The following is a 25,000-nucleotide window of genomic DNA, read 5'->3' as shown; positions in this document are numbered from 1 at the left end:
CACATACACTTCCTAACGCCTGATCCCTCCATAATGACTCCACACATACACTTCCTAACGCCTGATCCCTCCATAATGACTCCACACATACACTTCCTAACGCCTGATCCCTCCATAATGACTCCACACATACACTTCCTAACGCCTGATCCCTCCATAATGACTCCACACATACACTTCCTAACGCCTGATCCCTCCATAATGACTCCACACATACACTTCCTAACGCCTGATCCCTCCATAATGACTCCACACATACACTTCCTAACGCCTGATCCCTCCATAATGACTCCACACATACACTTCCTAACGCCTGATCCCTCCATAATGACTCCACACATACACTTCCTAACGCCTGATCCCTCCATAATGACTCCACACATACACTTCCTAACGCCTGATCCCTCCATAATGACTCCACACATACACTTCCTAACGCCTGATCCCTCCATAATGACTCCACACATACACTTCCTAACGCCTGATCCCTCCATAATGACTCCACACATACACTTCCTAACGCCTGATCCCTCCATAATGACTCCACACATACACTTCCTAACGCCTGATCCCTCCATAATGACTCCACACATACACTTCCTAACGCCTGATCCCTCCATAATGACTCCACACATACACTTCCTAACGCCTGATCCCTCCATAATGACTCCACACATACACTTCCTAACGCCTGATCCCTCCATAATGACTCCACACATACACTTCCTAACGCCTGATCCCTCCATAATGACTCCACACATACACTTCCTAACGCCTGATCCCTCCATAATGACTCCACACATACACTTCCTAACGCCTGATCCCTCCATAATGACTCCACACATACACTTCCTAACGCCTGATCCCTCCATAATGACTCCACACATACACTTCCTAACGCCTGATCCCTCCATAATGACTCCACACATACACTTCCTAACGCCTGATCCCTCCATAATGACTCCACACATACACTTCCTAACGCCTGATCCCTCCATAATGACTCCACACATACACTTCCTAACGCCTGATCCCTCCATAATGACTCCACACATACACTTCCTAACGCCTGATCCCTCCATAATGACTCCACACATACACTTCCTAACGCCTGATCCCTCCATAATGACTCCACACATACACTTCCTAACGCCTGATCCCTCCATAATGACTCCACACATACACTTCCTAACGCCTGATCCCTCCATAATGACTCCACACATACACTTCCTAACGCCTGATCCCTCCATAATGACTCCACACATACACTTCCTAACGCCTGATCCCTCCATAATGACTCCACACATACACTTCCTAACGCCTGATCCCTCCATAATGACTCCACACATACACTTCCTAACGCCTGATCCCTCCATAATGACTCCACACATACACTTCCTAACGCCTGATCCCTCCATAATGACTCCACACATACACTTCCTAACGCCTGATCCCTCCATAATGACTCCACACATACACTTCCTAACGCCTGATCCCTCCATAATGACTCCACACATACACTTCCTAACGCCTGATCCCTCCATAATGACTCCACACATACACTTCCTAACGCCTGATCCCTCCATAATGACTCCACACATACACTTCCTAACGCCTGATCCCTCCATAATGACTCCACACATACACTTCCTAACGCCTGATCCCTCCATAATGACTCCACACATACACTTCCTAACGCCTGATCCCTCCATAATGACTCCACACATACACTTCCTAACGCCTGATCCCTCCATAATGACTCCACACATACACTTCCTAACGCCTGATCCCTCCATAATGACTCCACACATACACTTCCTAACGCCTGATCCCTCCATAATGACTCCACACATACACTTCCTAACGCCTGATCCCTCCATAATGACTCCACACATACACTTCCTAACGCCTGATCCCTCCATAATGACTCCACACATACACTTCCTAACGCCTGATCCCTCCATAATGACTCCACACATACACTTCCTAACGCCTGATCCCTCCATAATGACTCCACACATACACTTCCTAACGCCTGATCCCTCCATAATGACTCCACACATACACTTCCTAACGCCTGATCCCTCCATAATGACTCCACACATACACTTCCTAACGCCTGATCCCTCCATAATGACTCCACACATACACTTCCTAACGCCTGATCCCTCCATAATGACTCCACACATACACTTCCTAACGCCTGATCCCTCCATAATGACTCCACACATACACTTCCTAACGCCTGATCCCTCCATAATGACTCCACACATACACTTCCTAACGCCTGATCCCTCCATAATGACTCCACACATACACTTCCTAACGCCTGATCCCTCCATAATGACTCCACACATACACTTCCTAACGCCTGATCCCTCCATAATGACTCCACACATACACTTCCTAACGCCTGATCCCTCCATAATGACTCCACACATACACTTCCTAACGCCTGATCCCTCCATAATGACTCCACACATACACTTCCTAACGCCTGATCCCTCCATAATGACTCCACACATACACTTCCTAACGCCTGATCCCTCCATAATGACTCCACACATACACTTCCTAACGCCTGATCCCTCCATAATGACTCCACACATACACTTCCTAACGCCTGATCCCTCCATAATGACTCCACACATACACTTCCTAACGCCTGATCCCTCCATAATGACTCCACACATACACTTCCTAACGCCTGATCCCTCCATAATGACTCCACACATACACTTCCTAACGCCTGATCCCTCCATAATGACTCCACACATACACTTCCTAACGCCTGATCCCTCCATAATGACTCCACACATACACTTCCTAACGCCTGATCCCTCCATAATGACTCCACACATACACTTCCTAACGCCTGATCCCTCCATAATGACTCCACACATACACTTCCTAACGCCTGATCCCTCCATAATGACTCCACACATACACTTCCTAACGCCTGATCCCTCCATAATGACTCCACACATACACTTCCTAACGCCTGATCCCTCCATAATGACTCCACACATACACTTCCTAACGCCTGATCCCTCCATAATGACTCCACACATACACTTCCTAACGCCTGATCCCTCCATAATGACTCCACACATACACTTCCTAACGCCTGATCCCTCCATAATGACTCCACACATACACTTCCTAACGCCTGATCCCTCCATAATGACTCCACACATACACTTCCTAACGCCTGATCCCTCCATAATGACTCCACACATACACTTCCTAACGCCTGATCCCTCCATAATGACTCCACACATACACTTCCTAACGCCTGATCCCTCCATAATGACTCCACACATACACTTCCTAACGCCTGATCCCTCCATAATGACTCCACACATACACTTCCTAACGCCTGATCCCTCCATAATGACTCCACACATACACTTCCTAACGCCTGATCCCTCCATAATGACTCCACACATACACTTCCTAACGCCTGATCCCTCCATAATGACTCCACACATACACTTCCTAACGCCTGATCCCTCCATAATGACTCCACACATACACTTCCTAACGCCTGATCCCTCCATAATGACTCCACACATACACTTCCTAACGCCTGATCCCTCCATAATGACTCCACACATACACTTCCTAACGCCTGATCCCTCCATAATGACTCCACACATACACTTCCTAACGCCTGATCCCTCCATAATGACTCCACACATACACTTCCTAACGCCTGATCCCTCCATAATGACTCCACACATACACTTCCTAACGCCTGATCCCTCCATAATGACTCCACACATACACTTCCTAACGCCTGATCCCTCCATAATGACTCCACACATACACTTCCTAACGCCTGATCCCTCCATAATGACTCCACACATACACTTCCTAACGCCTGATCCCTCCATAATGACTCCACACATACACTTCCTAACGCCTGATCCCTCCATAATGACTCCACACATACACTTCCTAACGCCTGATCCCTCCATAATGACTCCACACATACACTTCCTAACGCCTGATCCCTCCATAATGACTCCACACATACACTTCCTAACGCCTGATCCCTCCATAATGACTCCACACATACACTTCCTAACGCCTGATCCCTCCATAATGACTCCACACATACACTTCCTAACGCCTGATCCCTCCATAATGACTCCACACATACACTTCCTAACGCCTGATCCCTCCATAATGACTCCACACATACACTTCCTAACGCCTGATCCCTCCATAATGACTCCACACATACACTTCCTAACGCCTGATCCCTCCATAATGACTCCACACATACACTTCCTAACGCCTGATCCCTCCATAATGACTCCACACATACACTTCCTAACGCCTGATCCCTCCATAATGACTCCACACATACACTTCCTAACGCCTGATCCCTCCATAATGACTCCACACATACACTTCCTAACGCCTGATCCCTCCATAATGACTCCACACATACACTTCCTAACGCCTGATCCCTCCATAATGACTCCACACATACACTTCCTAACGCCTGATCCCTCCATAATGACTCCACACATACACTTCCTAACGCCTGATCCCTCCATAATGACTCCACACATACACTTCCTAACGCCTGATCCCTCCATAATGACTCCACACATACACTTCCTAACGCCTGATCCCTCCATAATGACTCCACACATACACTTCCTAACGCCTGATCCCTCCATAATGACTCCACACATACACTTCCTAACGCCTGATCCCTCCATAATGACTCCACACATACACTTCCTAACGCCTGATCCCTCCATAATGACTCCACACATACACTTCCTAACGCCTGATCCCTCCATAATGACTCCACACATACACTTCCTAACGCCTGATCCCTCCATAATGACTCCACACATACACTTCCTAACGCCTGATCCCTCCATAATGACTCCACACATACACTTCCTAACGCCTGATCCCTCCATAATGACTCCACACATACACTTCCTAACGCCTGATCCCTCCATAATGACTCCACACATACACTTCCTAACGCCTGATCCCTCCATAATGACTCCACACATACACTTCCTAACGCCTGATCCCTCCATAATGACTCCACACATACACTTCCTAACGCCTGATCCCTCCATAATGACTCCACACATACACTTCCTAACGCCTGATCCCTCCATAATGACTCCACACATACACTTCCTAACGCCTGATCCCTCCATAATGACTCCACACATACACTTCCTAACGCCTGATCCCTCCATAATGACTCCACACATACACTTCCTAACGCCTGATCCCTCCATAATGACTCCACACATACACTTCCTAACGCCTGATCCCTCCATAATGACTCCACACATACACTTCCTAACGCCTGATCCCTCCATAATGACTCCACACATACACTTCCTAACGCCTGATCCCTCCATAATGACTCCACACATACACTTCCTAACGCCTGATCCCTCCATAATGACTCCACACATACACTTCCTAACGCCTGATCCCTCCATAATGACTCCACACATACACTTCCTAACGCCTGATCCCTCCATAATGACTCCACACATACACTTCCTAACGCCTGATCCCTCCATAATGACTCCACACATACACTTCCTAACGCCTGATCCCTCCATAATGACTCCACACATACACTTCCTAACGCCTGATCCCTCCATAATGACTCCACACATACACTTCCTAACGCCTGATCCCTCCATAATGACTCCACACATACACTTCCTAACGCCTGACCCCTCCATAATGACTCCACACATACACTTCCTAACGCCTGATCCCTCCATAATGACTCCACACATACACTTCCTAACGCCTGATCCCTCCATAATGACTCCACACATACACTTCCTAACGCCTGATCCCTCCATAATGACTCCACACATACACTTCCTAACGCCTGATCCCTCCATAATGACTCCACACATACACTTCCTAACGCCTGATCCCTCCATAATGACTCCACACATACACTTCCTAACGCCTGATCCCTCCATAATGACTCCACACATACACTTCCTAACGCCTGATCCCTCCATAATGACTCCACACATACACTTCCTAACGCCTGATCCCTCCATAATGACTCCACACATACACTTCCTAACGCCTGATCCCTCCATAATGACTCCACACATACACTTCCTAACGCCTGATCCCTCCATAATGACTCCACACATACACTTCCTAACGCCTGATCCCTCCATAATGACTACACACATACACTTCCTAACGCCTGATCCCTCCATAATGACTACACACATACACTTCCTAACGCCTGATCCCTCCATAATGACTCCACACATACACTTCCTAACGCCTGATCCCTCCATAATGACTCCACACATACACTTACTAACGCCTGTACCCTCCATAATGACTCCACACATACACTTCCTAACGCCTGATCCCTCCATAATGACTCCACACATACACTTCCTAACGCCTGATCCCTCCATAATGACTCCACACATACACTTCCTAACGCCTGATCCCTCCATAATGACTCCACACATACACTTCCTAACGCCTGATCCCTCCATAATGACTCCACACATACACTTCCTAACGCCTGATCCCTCCATAATGACTCCACACATACACTTCCTAACGCCTGATCCCTCCATAATGACTCCACACATACACTTCCTAACGCCTGATCCCTCCATAATGACTCCACACATACACTTCCTAACGCCTGATCCCTCCATAATGACTCCACACATACACTTCCTAACGCCTGATCCCTCCATAATGACTCCACACATACACTTCCTAACGCCTGATCCCTCCATAATGACTCCACACATACACTTCCTAACGCCTGATCCCTCCATAATGACTCCACACATACACTTCCTAACGCCTGATCCCTCCATAATGACTCCACACATACACTTCCTAACGCCTGATACCTCCATAATGACTCCACACATACACTTCCTAACGCCTGATCCCTCCATAATGACTCCACACATACACTTCCTAACGCCTGATCCCTCCATAATGACTACACACATACACTTCCTAACGCCTGATCCCTCCATAATGACTACACACATACACTTCCTAACGCCTGATCCCTCCATAATGACTCCACACATACACTTCCTAACGCCTGATCCCTCCATAATGACTCCACACATACACTTCCTAACGCCTGATCCCTCCATAATGACTCCACACATACACTTCCTAACGCCTGATCCCTCCATAATGACTCCACACATACACTTCCTAACGCCTGATCCCTCCATAATGACTCCACACATACACTTCCTAACGCCTGATCCCTCCATAATGACTCCACACATACACTTCCTAACGCCTGATCCCTCCATAATGACTCCACACATACACTTCCTAACGCCTGATCCCTCCATAATGACTCCACACATACACTTCCTAACGCCTGATCCCTCCATAATGACTCCACACATACACTTCCTAACGCCTGATCCCTCCATAATGACTCCACACATACACTTCCTAACGCCTGATCCCTCCATAATGACTCCACACATACACTTCCTAACGCCTGATCCCTCCATAATGACTCCACACATACACTTCCTAACGCCTGATCCCTCCATAATGACTCCACACATACACTTCCTAACGCCTGATCCCTCCATAATGACTCCACACATACACTTCCTAACGCCTGATCCCTCCATAATGACTCCACACATACACTTCCTAACGCCTGATCCCTCCATAATGACTCCACACATACACTTCCTAACGCCTGATCCCTCCATAATGACTCCACACATACACTTCCTAACGCCTGATCCCTCCATAATGACTCCACACATACACTTCCTAACGCCTGATCCCTCCATAATGACTCCACACATACACTTCCTAACGCCTGATCCCTCCATAATGACTCCACACATACACTTCCTAACGCCTGATCCCTCCATAATGACTCCACACATACACTTCCTAACGCCTGATCCCTCCATAATGACTCCACACATACACTTCCTAACGCCTGATCCCTCCATAATGACTCCACACATACACTTCCTAACGCCTGATCCCTCCATAATGACTCCACACATACACTTCCTAACGCCTGATCCCTCCATAATGACTCCACACATACACTTCCTAACGCCTGATCCCTCCATAATGACTCCACACATACACTTCCTAACGCCTGATCCCTCCATAATGACTCCACACATACACTTCCTAACGCCTGATCCCTCCATAATGACTCCACACATACACTTCCTAACGCCTGATCCCTCCATAATGACTCCACACATACACTTCCTAACGCCTGATCCCTCCATAATGACTCCACACATACACAGGGTTGGGGAGTAACAGATTACATGTATCAGATTAATAGAAACCAGTAACTGTAATCCGTTTCGCTACTAACTAAAATATTGTAATCGGATTGCAGATACTTTTGTAAAAACTAGATGATAACTTCTCAGATTACTTTTATATTCAAAAAGGATGTTTGTGGATATTATGGATGGCTGTGGATGGCTGTGGATATGATGGATGGCTGTGGATGGCTGTGGATATTATGGATGGCTGTGGATGTTTTGGAGGCTGTGGAGAATGTGGAGGTTGTGGATGTTGTGGATATTATGGATGGTTGTGGATGTTGTGGATATTATGGATGGCTGTGGATGTTGTGGATATTATGGATGGCTGTGGATGTTGTGGATATTATGGATGGCTGTGGATGTTGTGGATATTATGGATGGTTGTGGATGTTGTGGATATTATGGATGGCTGTGGATGTTGTGGATATTATGGATGGTTGTGGATGTTGTGGATATTATGGATGGCTGTAGATGTTGTGGATATTATGGATGGCTGTGGATGTTGTGGATATTATGGATGGCTGTAGATGTTGTGGATATTATGGATGGCTGTGGATGTTGTGGATATTATGGATGGCTGTGGATGTTGTGGATATTATGGATGGCTGTGGATGTTGTGGATATTATGGATGGCTGTGGATGTTGTGGATATTATGGATGGTTGTGGATGTTGTGGATATTATGGATGGCTGTGGATGTTGTGGATATTATGGATGGCTGTGGATGTTTTGGATATTATGGATGGTTGTGGATGTTGTGGATATTATGGATGGCTGTGGATGTTGTGGATATTATGGATGGTTGTGGATGTTGTGGATATTATGGATGGCTGTGGATGTTGTGGATATTATGGATGGTTGTGGATGTTGTGGATATTATGGATGGCTGTGGATGTTTTGGAGGCTGTGGATGGCTGTAGATGTTGTGGAGGTTGTGGATATTGTTACATCTCCCAGTCATCTTCTCAACTCCCCCGTGGTGTTGTTGTTACATCTCCCAGTCCTCTTCTCAACTCCCCCGTGGTGTTGTTGTTACATCTCCCAGTCATCTTCTCAACTCCCCCGTGGTGTTGTTGTTACATCTCCCAGTCCTCTTCTCAACTCCCCTGTGGTGTTGTTGTTACATCTCCCAGTCATCTTCTCAACTCCCCCGTGGTATTGTTGTTACATTTCCCAGTCCTCTTCTCAACTCCCCTGTGGTGTTGTTGTTACATCTCCCAGTCCTCTTCTCAACTCCCCCGTGGTGTTGTTGTTACATCTCCCAGTCATCTTCTCAACTCCCCCGGGGTGTTGTTGTTACATCTCCCAGTCCTCTTCTCAACTCCCCCGTGGTGTTGTTGTTACATCTCCCAGTCATCTTCTCAACTCCCCCGGGGTGTTGTTGTTACATCTCCCAGTCCTCTTCTCAACTCCCCCGTGGTGTTGTTGTTACATCTCCCAGTCCTCTTCTTGAAGATCAAGGGGTATTTAATGAATTGGAACGACTGGAAATCTGACACACTCTGGTGTTTAATGTAAAGATACAGCCTAATGGTATTATTATCTGTAGTAGAAAGCGATGGGTTAGAAGAAGCCCATTTAGGTAAAATGTAACATCCATATATGGCCAGCTATGTCAAATGTAACATTGATTTATCCTGCAGTAGATGTTGTTCAATTGATAATATAAATTATTTGTCCTCTTGTAATGCCTCTTAAGGGGAAAGTAATCTAAAAGTAACTGAATGTAATCAGATTACGTTACTGAGTTTGGTTAACCTCTCTAGCGTCCCACCTGGCCAAAAGCCAGAGAGAATGCAGCGCTAAATTCAACTAAATTACTATAAAAATCTAACTTTCATGAAATCACACATGTAAAGATACCAAATTAAAGCTATACGTGTTGTGAATCCAGCCAACATGTCAGATTTCAAAAAGGCTTTTCGGCGAAAGCAAACGATGCTATTTTCTGAGGATAGCACATCCATAAACAAAGAGAGAGAAGCATATTTCAACCTTGCAGGCGCGACACAAAACGCAGAAATAAAAAATATAAATCATGCCTTACCTTTGACGAACTTCTTCTGTTGGCACTCCAATATGTCCCATAAACATCACAAATGGTCCTTTTGTTCGATTAATTCCGTCGATATATGTCCAAAATGTCCATTTATTTGGCACGTTTGATCCAGAAAAACACCGGTTCCAACTTGTGCAACGTGACTACAAAATATCTCAAAAGTTACCTGTAAACTTTGCCAAAACATTTCAAACTACTTTTGTAATACAACTTTAGGTATTTTTTTTAAGTACTTCTTCATTACACAAAGGAAAAACCTCAAACAATTTCTAAAGACTGGTGACATCCAGTGGAAGCGGTAGGAACTGCAAGAAGGTCCCTTAGAAATCTGGATTCCCAATGAAAACCCATTGAAAAGAGAGTGACCTAAAAAAAAAAAAAAAATCTGAATGGTTTTTCCTCAGAGTTTCACCTGCTCCATAAGTTCTGTTATACTCACAGACATGATTCAAACAGTTTTCAGAGTGTTTTCTATCCAAATATACTACTAATATGCATATCTTATCTTCTGGGGATGAGTAGCAGGCAGTTGAATTTGGGCATGCATTTCATCCGGACGTGAAAATACTGCCCCGTCGCCAAAAAGTTAATCCAAAAGTTACTTTACGGATTACAATGTTGTACAGAAAGTAACCTACCCAGCCCTGACCATACTGTACACAGACACGCAGGCAGGCACACACAAATCAAATCTAATTTTATTGGTCACATACACATGTTTAGCAGATGTTAATGTGAGTGTAGCGAAATGCTTGTGCTTCTAGCTCCGACCTTGCAGTAATATCCAACAAGTAATCTAACAATTTCACAACAACTACCTTATACAGGCAAGTGTAAAGGGGTGAATGAGAATATGTACATATAAATATATGGATGAGCGATGGCCGCGCAGCATAGGCAAGATGCAGTAGATGGTATAGAGTACACTTTATGATGTAATGAGTATGAGATGAGTAATGTATGAGATGTATGAGATGAGTAATGTAGGGTATGTAAACATTATATAAAGTTACATTGTTTAAAGTGACTAGTGATACATTTATTACATCCAATTTTTAATTACTAAAGTGGCCAGAGATTTGAGTCAGTATGTTGGCAGCAGCCACTCAATGTTAGTGGTGGCTGTTTAACAGTCTGATGGCCTTGAGATAGAAGCTGTTTTTCAGTCTCTCGGTCCCAGCTTTGATGCACCTGTACTGATCTCGCCTTCTGGATGAAAGCGGGGTGAACAGGCAGTGGCTCGGGTGGTTGTTGTCCTTGATGATCTTTTTGGCCTTCCTGTGACATCGGGTGGTGTAGGTGTCCTGAAGGGCAGGTAGTTTGCCCCCGGTGATGCGTTGTGCAGACCTCGATTGTGCGACAGGATTCTCTCGATTGTGAACACACACACACAGACTTGTGCACCACCCACACACACACACATACACACACATACATTTGCACGCACCCACACAAGCACAAGCACACACACACACACATACACGCACAAACACACACAAACAAATCCAGCATGTCTCTCTGGGTGAGAAATATGGATCTATGTCCTTGAAGGTAATATTATGTTTTGAATAGACCTGAGCTGCAGCTCTCTGTGAGGTGTCTAACTAGGATCTAGCTGTACTCAACAGCCCCCTGCCCTCTTTGCTCAGTCTCTCCTCCTCCCCCTTCTCTCCTCTTCTCTTCTCTTCTCCTCTCATCCTCCCGCCCTTCTCCTCTACTCTACTCTACTCTTCTCCTCTCCCCCTCTCTCTCTTCTCCTCTTCTCTACTCTCCTCCTCTCCTCCTCCCTCCCTTCTCCACTCCCCCTCTCCTCCCTCTCTTCTTCTCCTCTCCTCTCCTCTCCTCCCTCCCTCTCTTCTCTTCTCCTCTACTCCTCTCCTCCTCCCTCCCTTCTCCTCTCCTCCTCTCCTTCCTCTCTCCTACCCCCTCTTTTCTCTCCTTCTTTCCTCTCCTCCCTCTCTCCTCCTCCCTCTCCTCTCCTCTCCTCTCCTCTCCTCTTTCCTCTCATCCTCCTCCCCCAGACTCCACGAGGTGTTGATGGACCTTCAGCACCAGCAGTTGAAGCAGCTCACTGATTGGTTGGAGCTGACAGAGGGGCGGATCAAGCGGATGGGGGCTCAGCCTATGGGGCCAGACCTGGAGGATGTTAAACACCAAGTAGAGGAACACAAAGTAGGTTAACTACTATCTAGCTACCTGCAGGGCTGGGGTCCTTTCAGGGTCATGTTCATTACAGCACATCCTAGTGAAATAATCATGAACATTTACTATTTGATCACTTCAGATAGTGTCTTTCCATTTCCTTCCATTTTGGGCCATTTCCTGCCATTTTGTCCCTACTAGACTCAACCCAATTATCATGCCTATTGTAGCTGTTGCAGGAGGACCTAGAGTTGGAGCAGGTGCGTGTCAACTCTCTGACACACATGGTGGTGGTGGTGGATGAGAACAGTGGAGACAGCGCCACCGCTGCCCTGGAGGAGAAACTACAGGTGAGACAGGCAGGACACACACGCACGCACACACACACACACACACACACACACACACACACACACACACACACACACACACACACACACACACACACACACACTGTCTAATACACTGTCTAGTACAATGTCTAATACACTATCTAGTACACGATCTAGTACACTGTCAAATACACTGTCAAATACACTGTCTAGTACACTGTGAAATACACTGTCGGCTGATGTTCTCCCTTAGTGGAAGAGAGAAGAGAAACCCATTCGGGTAGAACGTAGTATTTGTGTGTAAATAGATTGGATGGTAAATAATGAGTGTTCTCTGGTGATTAACCATGTCTAGCAGTTATCGGTCCAGGAACTCAGGATTCTGCTCTGCTCTGTCTATTGGATGAGAGAGAGAGAGAGGAGAAGAGAGGAGAGAGAGACAGAGAGAGACAGAGAAGGGAGGAGGGAGAGAGAGAGAGACAGAGAGAGAGAGAGAAGTGGGGGAGAGAGCGAAAGTGGGGGAGGCAGGTGGAGCGGAAGAGAGAGAGACAGAGAGACAGAGAAGGGAGGAGGGAGAAAGAGAGAGAGATAGAGAGAGCGAAGTGGGGGAGAGAGCGAAAGTGGGGGAGGCAGGTGGAGCGGAAGAGAGAGAGACAGAGAGACAGAGAAGGGAGGAGGGAGAAAGAGAGAGAGATAGAGAGAGCGAAGTGGGGGAGAGAGCGAGAGTGGGGGAGGCAGGGGGAGCGGAAGAGAGAGAGACAGAGAGACAGAGAAGGGAGGAGGGAGAAAGAGAGAGAGATAGAGAGAGAGAAGTGGGGGAGAGAGAGAGAGAGAGTGGGGGAGGCAGGTGGAGTGGAAGAGAGAGAGAGAGGTGGAAGGAAGAGAAAAAGGGAAATTGCTTTGTTAGTTAGTTTATTCGTCTCTTGTATGTGGTTGTTAGGAGATAATGGGAGAAGATGCCGTAGTCTTGTGAGTATGAATCATAATAGAGATACAGTCTAATGCAGATTGGTTTTTGTTGTTTAGTGTTTAGAAAGATGGAGTGATACGACATGGTACAAAACAACCAAACCTGTTTTAACTGCTGCTATAAGAAACAGAAGAAAGACAAATATACCTTCTGAAAGGCTTTACATGTCTTCTATTGACAAGACAGACTCAATAACCAGTTGCCATAGTGACCTGTCACTGTCTTCTTTATCACGCGTCTCCGGGGCTCTGTTTTAGGGTCGTTTTGGGCACCTGGGCTCTTTGCTTATTACTTTCTGTTACAATGACAGTAAAAATCCCCCCAGGAATTAAAGTGAGGGGGATGTGGTTTTAATAGCATGTACCTGATGGAGCTCTTCCTGCATGGTGACTGTTACTGCAATAGGGAACACACAGAGCCATGTGATGGTGTTACTGCAGGCTGGGATGAGAGGACTTTCTTTTCCCAGATGGAGGTAGATACTGGTCATCAAGCATCAGAACGCCTGTAGAAACCGGGTGGAGAGGTGGCCAGTGGAGTTAAACCCAAGTAGAATGTCTTGTTGAAAGGAGCTGTACTGTACGTGATGCTGAGAGTAACACCGGGTTCCATTCTGTATCTGCTCTATCTGGAATCTCTTAAGGTGCTGCTTCCAAGGACCACGAAAAAAAAACAAGCCCTCTTTTCTAACGCGCGTGTTCTTCCTTTCAGCACCTGGGAGACCGGTGGGCAGCCATCTGTAAGTGGACAGAGGAGCATTGGGTTCTGCTACAGGAGATGCTGCTCCAGTGGCAACACTTCACTGAGGAACAGGTAACGGCCTAGACACAGAATAGAACACCATCTATTGCCAACAATAGACCCTAGAGATGTTATTCCAACGTCTTTATATTGGAACTTTGGCCCTTCATTTGCCTACTACTGTCTATAAGCTATCATGGCACAAGACATCTCCGTTCAAGGTAATGTTCAGACAGTGTGTGGACGGGCGGCCATGTTTTGTCCGTAGAGAGCTAACATGCTAGTGTTCTGTAGAGAGCTAACAGGCTAGAGTTGTGTAGAGAGCTAACAGGCTACTGTTGTGTAGAGAGCTCACAGGCTATTGTTGTGTAGAGAGCTAACAGGCTAGAGAGCTAACAGGCTAGTGTTGTGTAGAGAGCTAACAGGCTATTGTTGTGTAGAGAGCTAACAGGCTAGTGTTGTGTAGAGAGCTAACAGGCTAGTGTTGGGTAGAGAGCTCACAGGCTATTGTTGTGTAGAGAGCTAACAGGCTAGTTTTGTGTAGAGAGCTAACAGGCTATTGTTGTGTAGAGAGCTAACAGGCTAGTGTTGTGTAGAGAGCTAACAGGCTAGAGAGCTAACAGGCTAGTGTTGTGTAGAGAGCTAACAGGCTATTGTTGTGTAGAGAGCTAACAGGCTAGTGTTGTGTAGAGAGCTAACAGGCTATTGTTGTGTAGAGAACTAACAGGCTATTGTTGTGTAGAGAGCTAACAGGCTAGTGTTGTGTAGAGAGCTAACAGGCTAGTGTTGTGTAGAGAGCTAACAGGCTAGAGAGCTAACAGGCTAGTGTTGTGTAGAGAGCTAACAGGCTAGAGAGCTAACAGGCTAGTGTTGTGTAGAGAGCTAACAGGCTAGTGTTGTGAGTCAGACCTATCTGGCCAAAGGGAGACTACACACAGGCCTCTGGAACAGACTGAGGTTCTTCTATGTTCAGAGGTTCAGACTCTTCTTAATGTCTGATGGAATCCACCGTGCTTACCTCTCTGAGATCAATCTTGCAGAGCGGTCAGGTTTCCCACCATGTGGCTTTAACCTCTCTGATGATGTCAGATCAGAGGTCAGATCACCTTGAACAGGGTGGAATTGCTGGATACAAGTTTGAGGAATTACAACAGCACCTCTCCCTTCACCTATCTGCCCTTATTCACCTCATCTCTCCTCCTTTCTCTCTCTCTGTCTCTTTCTTTCTTTCTCTCTGTCTGTCTTTGTATCTCTCTCTCTGCAGTGTTCGTTTGACTCATGGTTGACTCAGAAGGAGAAGTTGGTTCTGTCCATCCAGAGCAGTGGCATCAAGGAGCAGAGTGACATGGTGGCCAACCTGAGAAGACTAGCGGTGAGTAACAGCTACTTTATCCAATCACCTTAGGAAGCTAGCAGTGAGGGCGGGTCTTAGACAAACCTGAGCCAATGATCTCAGTAAACTTGTGGTAAGTGGCAGCTCCCTTAGCCAATGACTTCTGGAGGTTAGTGGTTAGTGACAGCTCTCCTTTCAGAACTTTAGGTGGAAACTTTCGATTATGTCCACCAACCAGGTTCCCTTAATAAAGGTTCAACAGAACAGATCAATAAGTGTGTGTGTGTGTGTGTGTGTGTGTGTGTGTGTGTGTGTGTGTGTGTGTGTGTGTGTGTGTGTGTGTGTGTGTGTGTGTGTGTGTGTGTGTGTGTGTGTGTGTGTGTGTGTGCGTGCGTGCGTGCCTCAGACGGTGAAGGGTGACCTGGAGATGAAGAGACCGACCATGGACAAGCTGTGTTCTCTGTGTCAGGACCTCGTCTCCTCAGTGAAGAACAAAGAGGTGGCTCATAAGCTGGAAGCCAGGCTGGAGAGCTTCGCCCAACGCTGGGACAAACTGGTGCAGAGCCTGGATAGGAGCAGCTCACAGGTACCTGACCTCTCTACAGATGTGTCTTTCTCTTTCTATCTCTCACTACCCCTTTATCTGTCAGTCACTTCCGCTTCATCTGTCTCTGTCTGTCTTTCTCTACAGCTCAACCACTTTCTCTGTCTCTCTTTCTCTCCAGCTCAACCACTTTCTCTGTCTCTCTTTCTCTCCAGCTCAACCACTTTCTCTGTCTCTCTTTCTCTCCAGTTCAACCACTGTCTCTGTCTCTCTTTCTCTCCAGCTCAACAATTTTCTCTGTCTCTCTCTCCAGCTCAACCATTTTCTCTGTCTCTCTTTCTCTCCAGCTCAACCATTTTCTCTGTCTCTCTTTCTCTCCAGCTCAACCATTTTCTCTGTCTCTCTTTCTCTCCAGCTCAACCATTTTCTCTGTGCTCTTTATATTTCTCCTTTTCTTTTCTCTTTCCAACTATCTGTTTTCCGCTTTCTGTCTCTCTCTCCAGGCCCATTATAAACATGTCTCTCTCTCCAGGCCCATTATAAACATGTCTCTCTCTCCAGGCCCATTATAATAATGTCTCTCTCTCTCTCCAGGCCCATTATAAACATGTCTCTCTCTCCAGGCCCATTATAATCATATGTCTCTCTCTCTCTCCAGGCCCATTATAATCATATGTCTCTCTCTCTCTAGGCCCATTATAATCATATGTCTCTCTCTCTCCAGGCCCATTATAATCATATGTCTCTCTCTCTCTCCAGGCCCATTATAATCATATGTCTCTCTCTTCAGGCCCATTATAATCACATGTCTCTCTCTCTCTCTCCAGGCCCATTATAATTCCATTATAATTATATGTATCTCTCTCTCCAGGCCCATTATAATCATATGTCTCTCTCTTCAGGCCCATTATAATCATATGTCTCTCTCTCTCTAGGCCCATTATAATCATATGTCTCTCTCTCTCCAGGCCCATTATAATCATATGTCTCTCTCTCTCTCCAGGCCCATTATAATCATATGTCTCTCTCTCTCCAGGCCCATTATAATCATATGTCTCTCTCTCTCCAGGCCCATTATAATCATGTCTCTCTCTCTCTCCAGGCCCATTATAATCATATGTCTCTCTCTTCAGGCCCATTATAATCATATGTCTCTCTCTCTCTAGGCCCATTATAATCATATGTCTCTCTCTCTCCAGGCCCATTATAATTATATGTATCTCTCTCTCCAGGCCCATTATAATCATATGTCTCTCTCTTCAGGCCCATTATAATCATATGTCTCTCTCTCTCTAGGCCCATTATAATTATATGTCTCTCTCTCTCTCCAGGCCCATTATAATCATATGTCTCTCTCTCCAGGCCCATTATAATCATATGTCTCTCTCTCTCTAGGCCCATTATAATCATATGTCTCTCTCTCCAGGCCCATTATAATCATATCTCTCTCTTCAGGCTCATTATAATCATATGTCTCTCTCTCTCCAGGCCCATTATAATCATATGTCTCTCTCTCTCTAGGCCCATTATAATCATATGTCTCTCTCTCTCCAGGCCCATTATAATCATATGTCTCTCTCTCCCCAGGCCCATTATAATCATATGTCTCTCTCTCTCTCCAGGCCCATTATAATCATATGTCTCTCTCTCTCTCTCTCCAGGCCCATTATAATCATATGTATCTCTCTCTCCAGGCCCATTATAATCATGTCTCTCTCTCTCTCCAGGCCCATTATAATCATGTCTCTCTCTCTCTCCAGGCCCATTATAATCATATCTCTCTCTCTCCAGGCCCATTATAATCATATTATTTGACCCTAGTTGTAGTGTGGTGTCTTCATGAGCCCAGTGATAATCAACCACCTCTAACATCCATCAGCTGTCAGCCAGCTGCTATCTCACATCTCACGGTCGCCATGGCAGCACAGACACTCCAATATCACTGTTTGACCAATCTGTTAGCCTGTCTGTCATACATCTATTTTGTCCCTGACCATAATATGTGAGGGCATATTCATATTCAACAAACCCTGACCTGGGTTCAAATACTATCTGTCAATCGCTTCCGTTTCAGCTCTCTCTCTCTCTGTCTGTGTTTGTATTTCTCTCCCTTTCTCTCTCTCTCTCTCTCTCTCTCTCTGTCTGTGTTTGTATTTCTCTCCCTTTCTCTCTCTCTCTCTCTCTCTCTCTCTCTCTCTCTCTCTCTCTCTCTCTCTCTCTCTCTCTGTCTGTGTTTGTATTTCTCTCCATTTCTCTCTCTCTCTCTCTCTCTCTGTCTCTGTCTCACTCTCTCTATATCTCTCTCTCTCTCTCTCTCTCTCTCTCTCTCTCTCTCTCTCTGTCTCTCTCTCTCTCTCTCTCTCTCTCTCAAATTCAAATTCAAATTCAAATTCAAATTCAAGCTGCTTTATTGGCATGAAAAACATTGTGTCAATATTGCCAAAGCAACAATGTATACAATATACATTGTAACAAAATTGTAAATGATAGCAAATAATAATATAAAATGGTAGTAAATAATAATACAAAAATAAATACAATAAAATGGTAACAGTCTACAGTAAACATTAATAATTATAGTAATAACAATAATAGTAATAATAAGTAAGTTACTGTTTACTATGCAGATGTTATTATTCAGTGTCCCTCAGGCTATGGCAGGAAAATACATATTTGGCTGCAAGAGGAGCCATTGCTCCTTCGCCCATGAGTATTCTTAGTTTTTCCTCTGGGTTCAATTTGTAAAAATGTGGAATATATGTAGTCATTTCTGTGAATAATGAATCTCTTTGTGAGGAATATTTATCACAGTAAAGGAGAAAGTGCATCTCTGTCTCTACCTCCCCTGTCATGCAGTGACCACATACACGCTCTTCTTTGGGTAGCCATGTCTTTTTATGTCTGCCGGTTTCTATTGCCAATCGGTGGTCACTCAGCCTGTACTTGGTAAGGATCTGTCTCTGCTTCGTATCTCTGACAGAGTAGAGATAATCAGCCAATTCATATTCTCTGTTTAGGGTCAGATAGCAATTTAGTCGGCTTTGGGATTTTGTTTCGTTTTTCCAGTATTGTAAGTATGATTCCTTTGATTGGTTCATGATTTTGTTTATTGGAATTCTTTCTTTTGAAGCAGTGCTGGTGTCAGCTTGATTGGTGAGGTCCAACACCAGCTGACTGAGAGGGCTCGTTTCTGGGCTCAGCTCTTGGGCTTGAAGTGCTTTAAATTGCAGACTCGAATTTGGACTTGAATTTAGATGTAGCCAAAATTTTAATGATCTTTTCTGTATTTTCATTATTACTGGAAAACGGCCCAATTCTGCCCTACATGCATTAGTTGGTGTATTTCTCTGAACTTGTAGAATTTTCCGACAGAATTCTGCATGTAGGGTTTCAATTGGATGTTTGTCCCACATTTTAAAATCCAGTTTATTGAGTGGCCCCCAAACCTCACTTCCATAAAGTGCTATTGGTAGGATTACACTGTCAAATATTTTAGTCCAAATTCTAATTGGGATGTTGATTTTGAATAATTTCATTTTTATTGCATACATTGCTCTGCGGGCTTTTTCTTTGAGTGCCTTCACTGCCATATTAAAGTTTCCCGATGCAGATATGGTCAGACCAAGGTAGGTGTAATTTTTTGTGTGTTCAATTAAGGTGTTGTTCAGGGTGAATTTACATTTTTGTTTCTGACATCTGGGTTTTTTTTGGAAAATCATGATTTTAGTTTTTTGGAAATTTACTGCCAGGGCCCAATTATGGCAATATTGCTCCAGAATATTAATGTTTTGTTGAAGACCTTCTTTGGTTGGTGATAGAAGTACCAAGTCATCAGCATATAGCAGGTATTTCACCTCTGTGTCAAATAGTGTGAGTCCTGGGGCTGGAGATTGGTCCAACATGTCTGCTAATTCATTGATATAAATGTTGAAAAGATTTGGACTCAAATTGCAGCCTTGTCTCACACCTCGACATTGTGAAAAAAATTCTGTTCTTTGGTTTTTGATTTTTATTGCACACTTATTTTCTGTGTACATACATTTTATTAAGTCATACACCTTACCACCAAGCCCACTTTGTAGAATTTTGTAGAATAGCCCTTCGTGCCAAATCGAATCAAATGCTTTTTTAAAGTCAATAAAGCAAGCAAAGATTTTGCCCTCTTTTTTTTGGTGGACGTGTTTATTAATTAGTGTGTGTAAGGTGTATATATGGTCAGTAGTGCGATGGTTAGGGAGAAAGCCAATTTGACATTTACTTATTACATTTTTTTCTTGAAGAAAGGTTTGAATTCTTGAATTCAAAATGCTACAGAAAATCTTTCCCAAGTTACTGTTGACGCAAATTCCCCTGTAATTATTGGGGTCTGATTTGTCTCCACTTTTGTGGATAGGGGAGATGAGCCCCTGGTTCCAGACATCAGGGAAGCAGCCAGAAGTTAAAACCATGTTGAACAATTTAAGCACAGCATTTTGCAACTCAGGTGTGCTGTTTTTCAGCATTTCATTTCTGATGTTGTCTACACCACAAGCCTTTTTTGATTTAATAGATTTTAGCTTTTCATTTAGTTCTTGTTGGGTTATTGGGTAATCTAATGGATTTTGGTTGTTTTTAATGACTGATTCCAGGATGTTCAATTTTTCTTTAATTTCTAATTGGTTCTGGTTTAAGTCTTTTTGTGGTATGTTTTTGTATAGATTATCAAAGTAAGTTTTCCAAATTCCTACATCTTGTATGGCTAATTCTTGTGGCTTTGTTGTGCTTAAATTGTTCCACATGTCCCAGAACTGATTTTGGTCAATTGCGTTTTCAATTTCATCAAGTGTCTTGTTGGTATAATTCAATTTCTTGCATTTCAGTGTTTGTTTATACTGTTTCAGAGTTTCAAAGTATTCATATCGTAGCTCTGGGTTGTTTTGCTGCTTATGTTTTTTGTTTGACATTTGTCTTAGGTGTTTTCTAATTGTTTTACATTCATTATCAAACCATTTGTCAGAAACATTTTGATTTTTGCTTCTGATGTTGCATTGCTTTGGTTTTCTCAAATTTGCTTTCGATGCTGCTTTTTGGAATATGCAGTTGATGTTTTGGGTAGCTGAATTGACACCATCTTTATTGTTTTGGTACTGTGAGTTATTGAAAAACTGTATAGAGTTCATCATTTCATTTGAGTTCAATGTTTCAATGAATGCCTCTGCACTGTTTGGAGCCCATCTGAACGATTGGTTTATGTTGTAAAGTTTATTGGGCTGTTTTTTTGAATGAATATTGCCGGTTAATTTCTTCAGAAACACGTTGATCTGACTGTGATCTGACAATGGTGTCTGTGGTCTGACAGTGAATGCACTAATGGAGGAGGGGTCAATGTCAGTGATGGCATAATCGACTACACTTGTCCCAAGAGCTGAGCAGTAAGTAAACTGACCTAAAGAGTCCCCTCTGATTCTACCATTAAGCATGTACAGGCCTAAGGCTCGACAGAGATGTACTAACTCTTTTCCATTTTTGTTCAGTATTTGGTCAGGACTGTTTCTATTATTTATAATAGGGCTACTGTACAAGGAGGGGTGTCCAAATATGTGGTGGTTACCTCCCGCATCAGTGTAGTCAGGCTCAGAACCTGTTCTTGCATTGAAATCTCCACAAAGAAGCACTTTACCCTGCGCCTGAAATGTAATGATTTCTGTCTGGAGATTGTCAAAAAACTGATCATCATAATATGATGAATCTGAAGGAGGAGCATAAGCTGCACATATGTATACATCATTGTCACAATAGATTGTACCTTTGTTAAGTTTTAGCCAAATGTGAGTGGTACCTTTTTTCATTTCATTCAGTGCTAAGTCCTGCTTATGCCAAATGATGATTCCACCTGAGTCTCGGCCCCGTTTAACATTTTTATGTTTGATTGATGGTAGTAAACTTTCTCTATAGCCTGAGGGACACTGAGTATCTATGTCTCCACGACACCATGTTTCCAGTAGGATTATGATGTCCTGTCCCTTGATGTTTTTAATCAATTCTGGATTAGTTGTTTTATAACCAAAATGTGAAGAGTATAGGCCCTGGATATTCCAAGAGCTGATAGTTAATGATCTCATTTATAATAAGTGATATTCACTGGTTTGAGTAAAGTACATCGAAAAAAACAAAAAAAATAAAATATGTATATATACATATATATACATACACACATACACATATACATATATATACATACATATATACACATATACATACATATATACATACACATACATATATATATACATATATATATACATACACATACATATATACATACACATACATATACACACATACATACATACATACATACACACACACACACACACACATACATACACACACACACACATACATACATACATATATATATACATATATATACACATACACATACATATATATATATATATATATATATATATATACACACATACATGCACATACACATATACACACATACATACATACATACACACACACGCGCACACACACACACACACACACACACCATTACATATAATAATTATTATAATACCGGTGTCAATACATTTAGGAATATTTGTAAACAAATGAATAAGAATGGAATAAGATTGCATTGTACTTATGTTATGTGCAATCTGCAACCCTGTGTGTTTGTGTGTGTGTGTGTGCGCGTGCGTGCCCGTGTGTGAATTAAAGGGACTGTCTAGCTCAGTAGTCTGCATATTAGTTGCAGTAGTTGGCGCACCTCTCCTATCTCTGATTGTTCTAGGGGTCTTCTGCCAGAGGTTACCTCAGCATATGTAGGCTGACGATCTAATTGATACATGGTGTGGACTGCATCATGTGGTCTACTTCCCTGAAGGGCAGTGTTCTGACCGACCCTGGAGTAGTGGTCAGAGCTGTGTTGTGATGGGCTGGGTCTAGTAGAGCTGTGTTGTGATGGGACAGGTCTAGTAGAGCTGTGTTGTGATGGGCCGGGTCTAGTAGAGCTGCGTTGTGATGGGCCGGGTCTAGTAGAGCTGTGTTGTGATGGGCCGGGTCTAGTAGAGCTGTGTTGTGATGGGCCGGGTCTAGTAGAGCTTTGTTGTGATGGGCCAGGTCTAGTAGAGCTGTGTTGTGATGGGCCAGGTCTAGTAGAGCTGTGTTGTGATGGGCCAGGTCTAGTAGAGCTTTGTTGTGATGGGCCAGGTCTAGTAGAGCTGTGTTGTGATGGGCCGGGTCTAGTAGAGCTGTGCTGTGTTGGGCCTGGTCTAGTAGAGCTGTGCTGTGTTGGGCCTGGTCTAGTAGAGCTGTGCTGTAATAAGCCATGTCTGGCTCTTTTCTCCTCGGGATGGTGGAGGTACTGTTGTTTCAGAAGGTGGGGCGTGGGACCTTTGTTGCTGGGGTGATGGGTGTGTGGGTCCCTGCCAAGTGTTGCATCTTTTAGGTCCTTGGCAAAGGTTCTGATACTGTCCTGATCAAGATGTATATTATCATATAAGTGTTGACATGTCAGAGTGGGGTGGTGAGCCGTTCTGACGTTGAGCAGTGAGGCACAGTCCACAGTGATCTGTTGATTTATTTTGTCGATCAACTTTTCTGGGAAGTCTTTTCTTGGTAGGAGGGTGGACACAACTATATTGGTTGTTGGGAACATAGCCTGTGCCCGTTCTGCCACTCTTCTCACTGCCCCAGATACATTTTCACCTTTGGCATGAAGGTCGTTTGTGCCAGTGTGGATGATGATGTTGTCAGGGGTGTCAATCCTGGTCTGACTGAGTAGCTGCATTGCACTCTCAGTTGTAGGACACCAGAACTTATACACCTGGTGTCTAGGGAATAATCTTTCCTGGACTAAGAACTTCCCATTTGAATCAATTAGAATTGCAGTTGTGGGTGATTGTCTGGGTGGAGCAGACTGGGAGGCTGGTATTCTGACCTGGGCTGGAGCAGACTGGGAGGCTGGTAGGTTAACCTGGGCTGGAGCAGACTGGGAGGCTGGTATTCTGACCTGGGCTGGAGCAGACTGGGAGGCTGGTAGGTTGACCTGGGCTGGAGCAGACTGGGAGGCTGGTAGGTTAACCTGGGCTGGAGCAGACTGGGAGGCTGGTATTCTGACCTGGGCTGGAGCAGACTGGGAGGCTGGTAGGTTGACCTGGGCTGGAGCAGACTGAGAGGCTGGTAGGTTGACCTGGGCTGGAGCAGACTGGTAGGCTGGTGCAGTGTCATCCGGCTGTGTAGTGGAGGCCATGCTGGTCTCAGGTTCTGCTTGTGTTGTACCAAGCGGGTGTTCTCTAGATGCAGAGGACACAATGACTCTCTGCCGGTTGAGGGTGTCAATGTACCTCTCTTTTTGTTCGAGCTCCTTTCTAGTTGTGCTCAGATGGTCTCTGAGGTCATCATTTGTCTGACTCAGCTTGTCCATTCTGCTTTCTAATTTAGCTATGGATGCTCTGCTCTCCTCCCTGAACTGTTTCATCTCTTCTTTGAGTTTCTGGACAGTGTCCTCCTCTTGAAGCTTCTTCTCTCTGAGTT

General features: G+C 44.5%; 1 protein-coding gene across 9 annotated transcripts in view; it reads left to right on the top strand.

The window, feature by feature from the left end:
* LOC110496981 (dystrophin) overlaps positions 1–25,000 on the top strand; it is a 394,538-nt gene that overhangs the window by 173,655 nt on the left and 195,883 nt on the right. For all 9 annotated transcript variants that reach the window (XM_036951595.1, XM_036951594.1, XM_036951600.1 and 6 more), the window contains 5 exons: positions 12,434–12,584; positions 12,785–12,904; positions 14,568–14,669; positions 15,862–15,969; positions 16,337–16,516. In XM_036951595.1, the coding sequence (XP_036807490.1) occupies positions 12,434–12,584; positions 12,785–12,904; positions 14,568–14,669; positions 15,862–15,969; positions 16,337–16,516 (661 nt within the window). The remainder of the gene's footprint in view (positions 1–12,433; positions 12,585–12,784; positions 12,905–14,567; positions 14,670–15,861; positions 15,970–16,336; positions 16,517–25,000) is intronic.

This window comes from Oncorhynchus mykiss, chromosome 18 (genome assembly GCF_013265735.2).
Source record: "Oncorhynchus mykiss isolate Arlee chromosome 18, USDA_OmykA_1.1, whole genome shotgun sequence".
NCBI lineage: Eukaryota > Metazoa > Chordata > Actinopteri > Salmoniformes > Salmonidae > Oncorhynchus > Oncorhynchus mykiss.
Note: the sequence above shows the minus strand (reverse complement) of the source record. Positions and strands in the feature narration are given on the sequence as shown.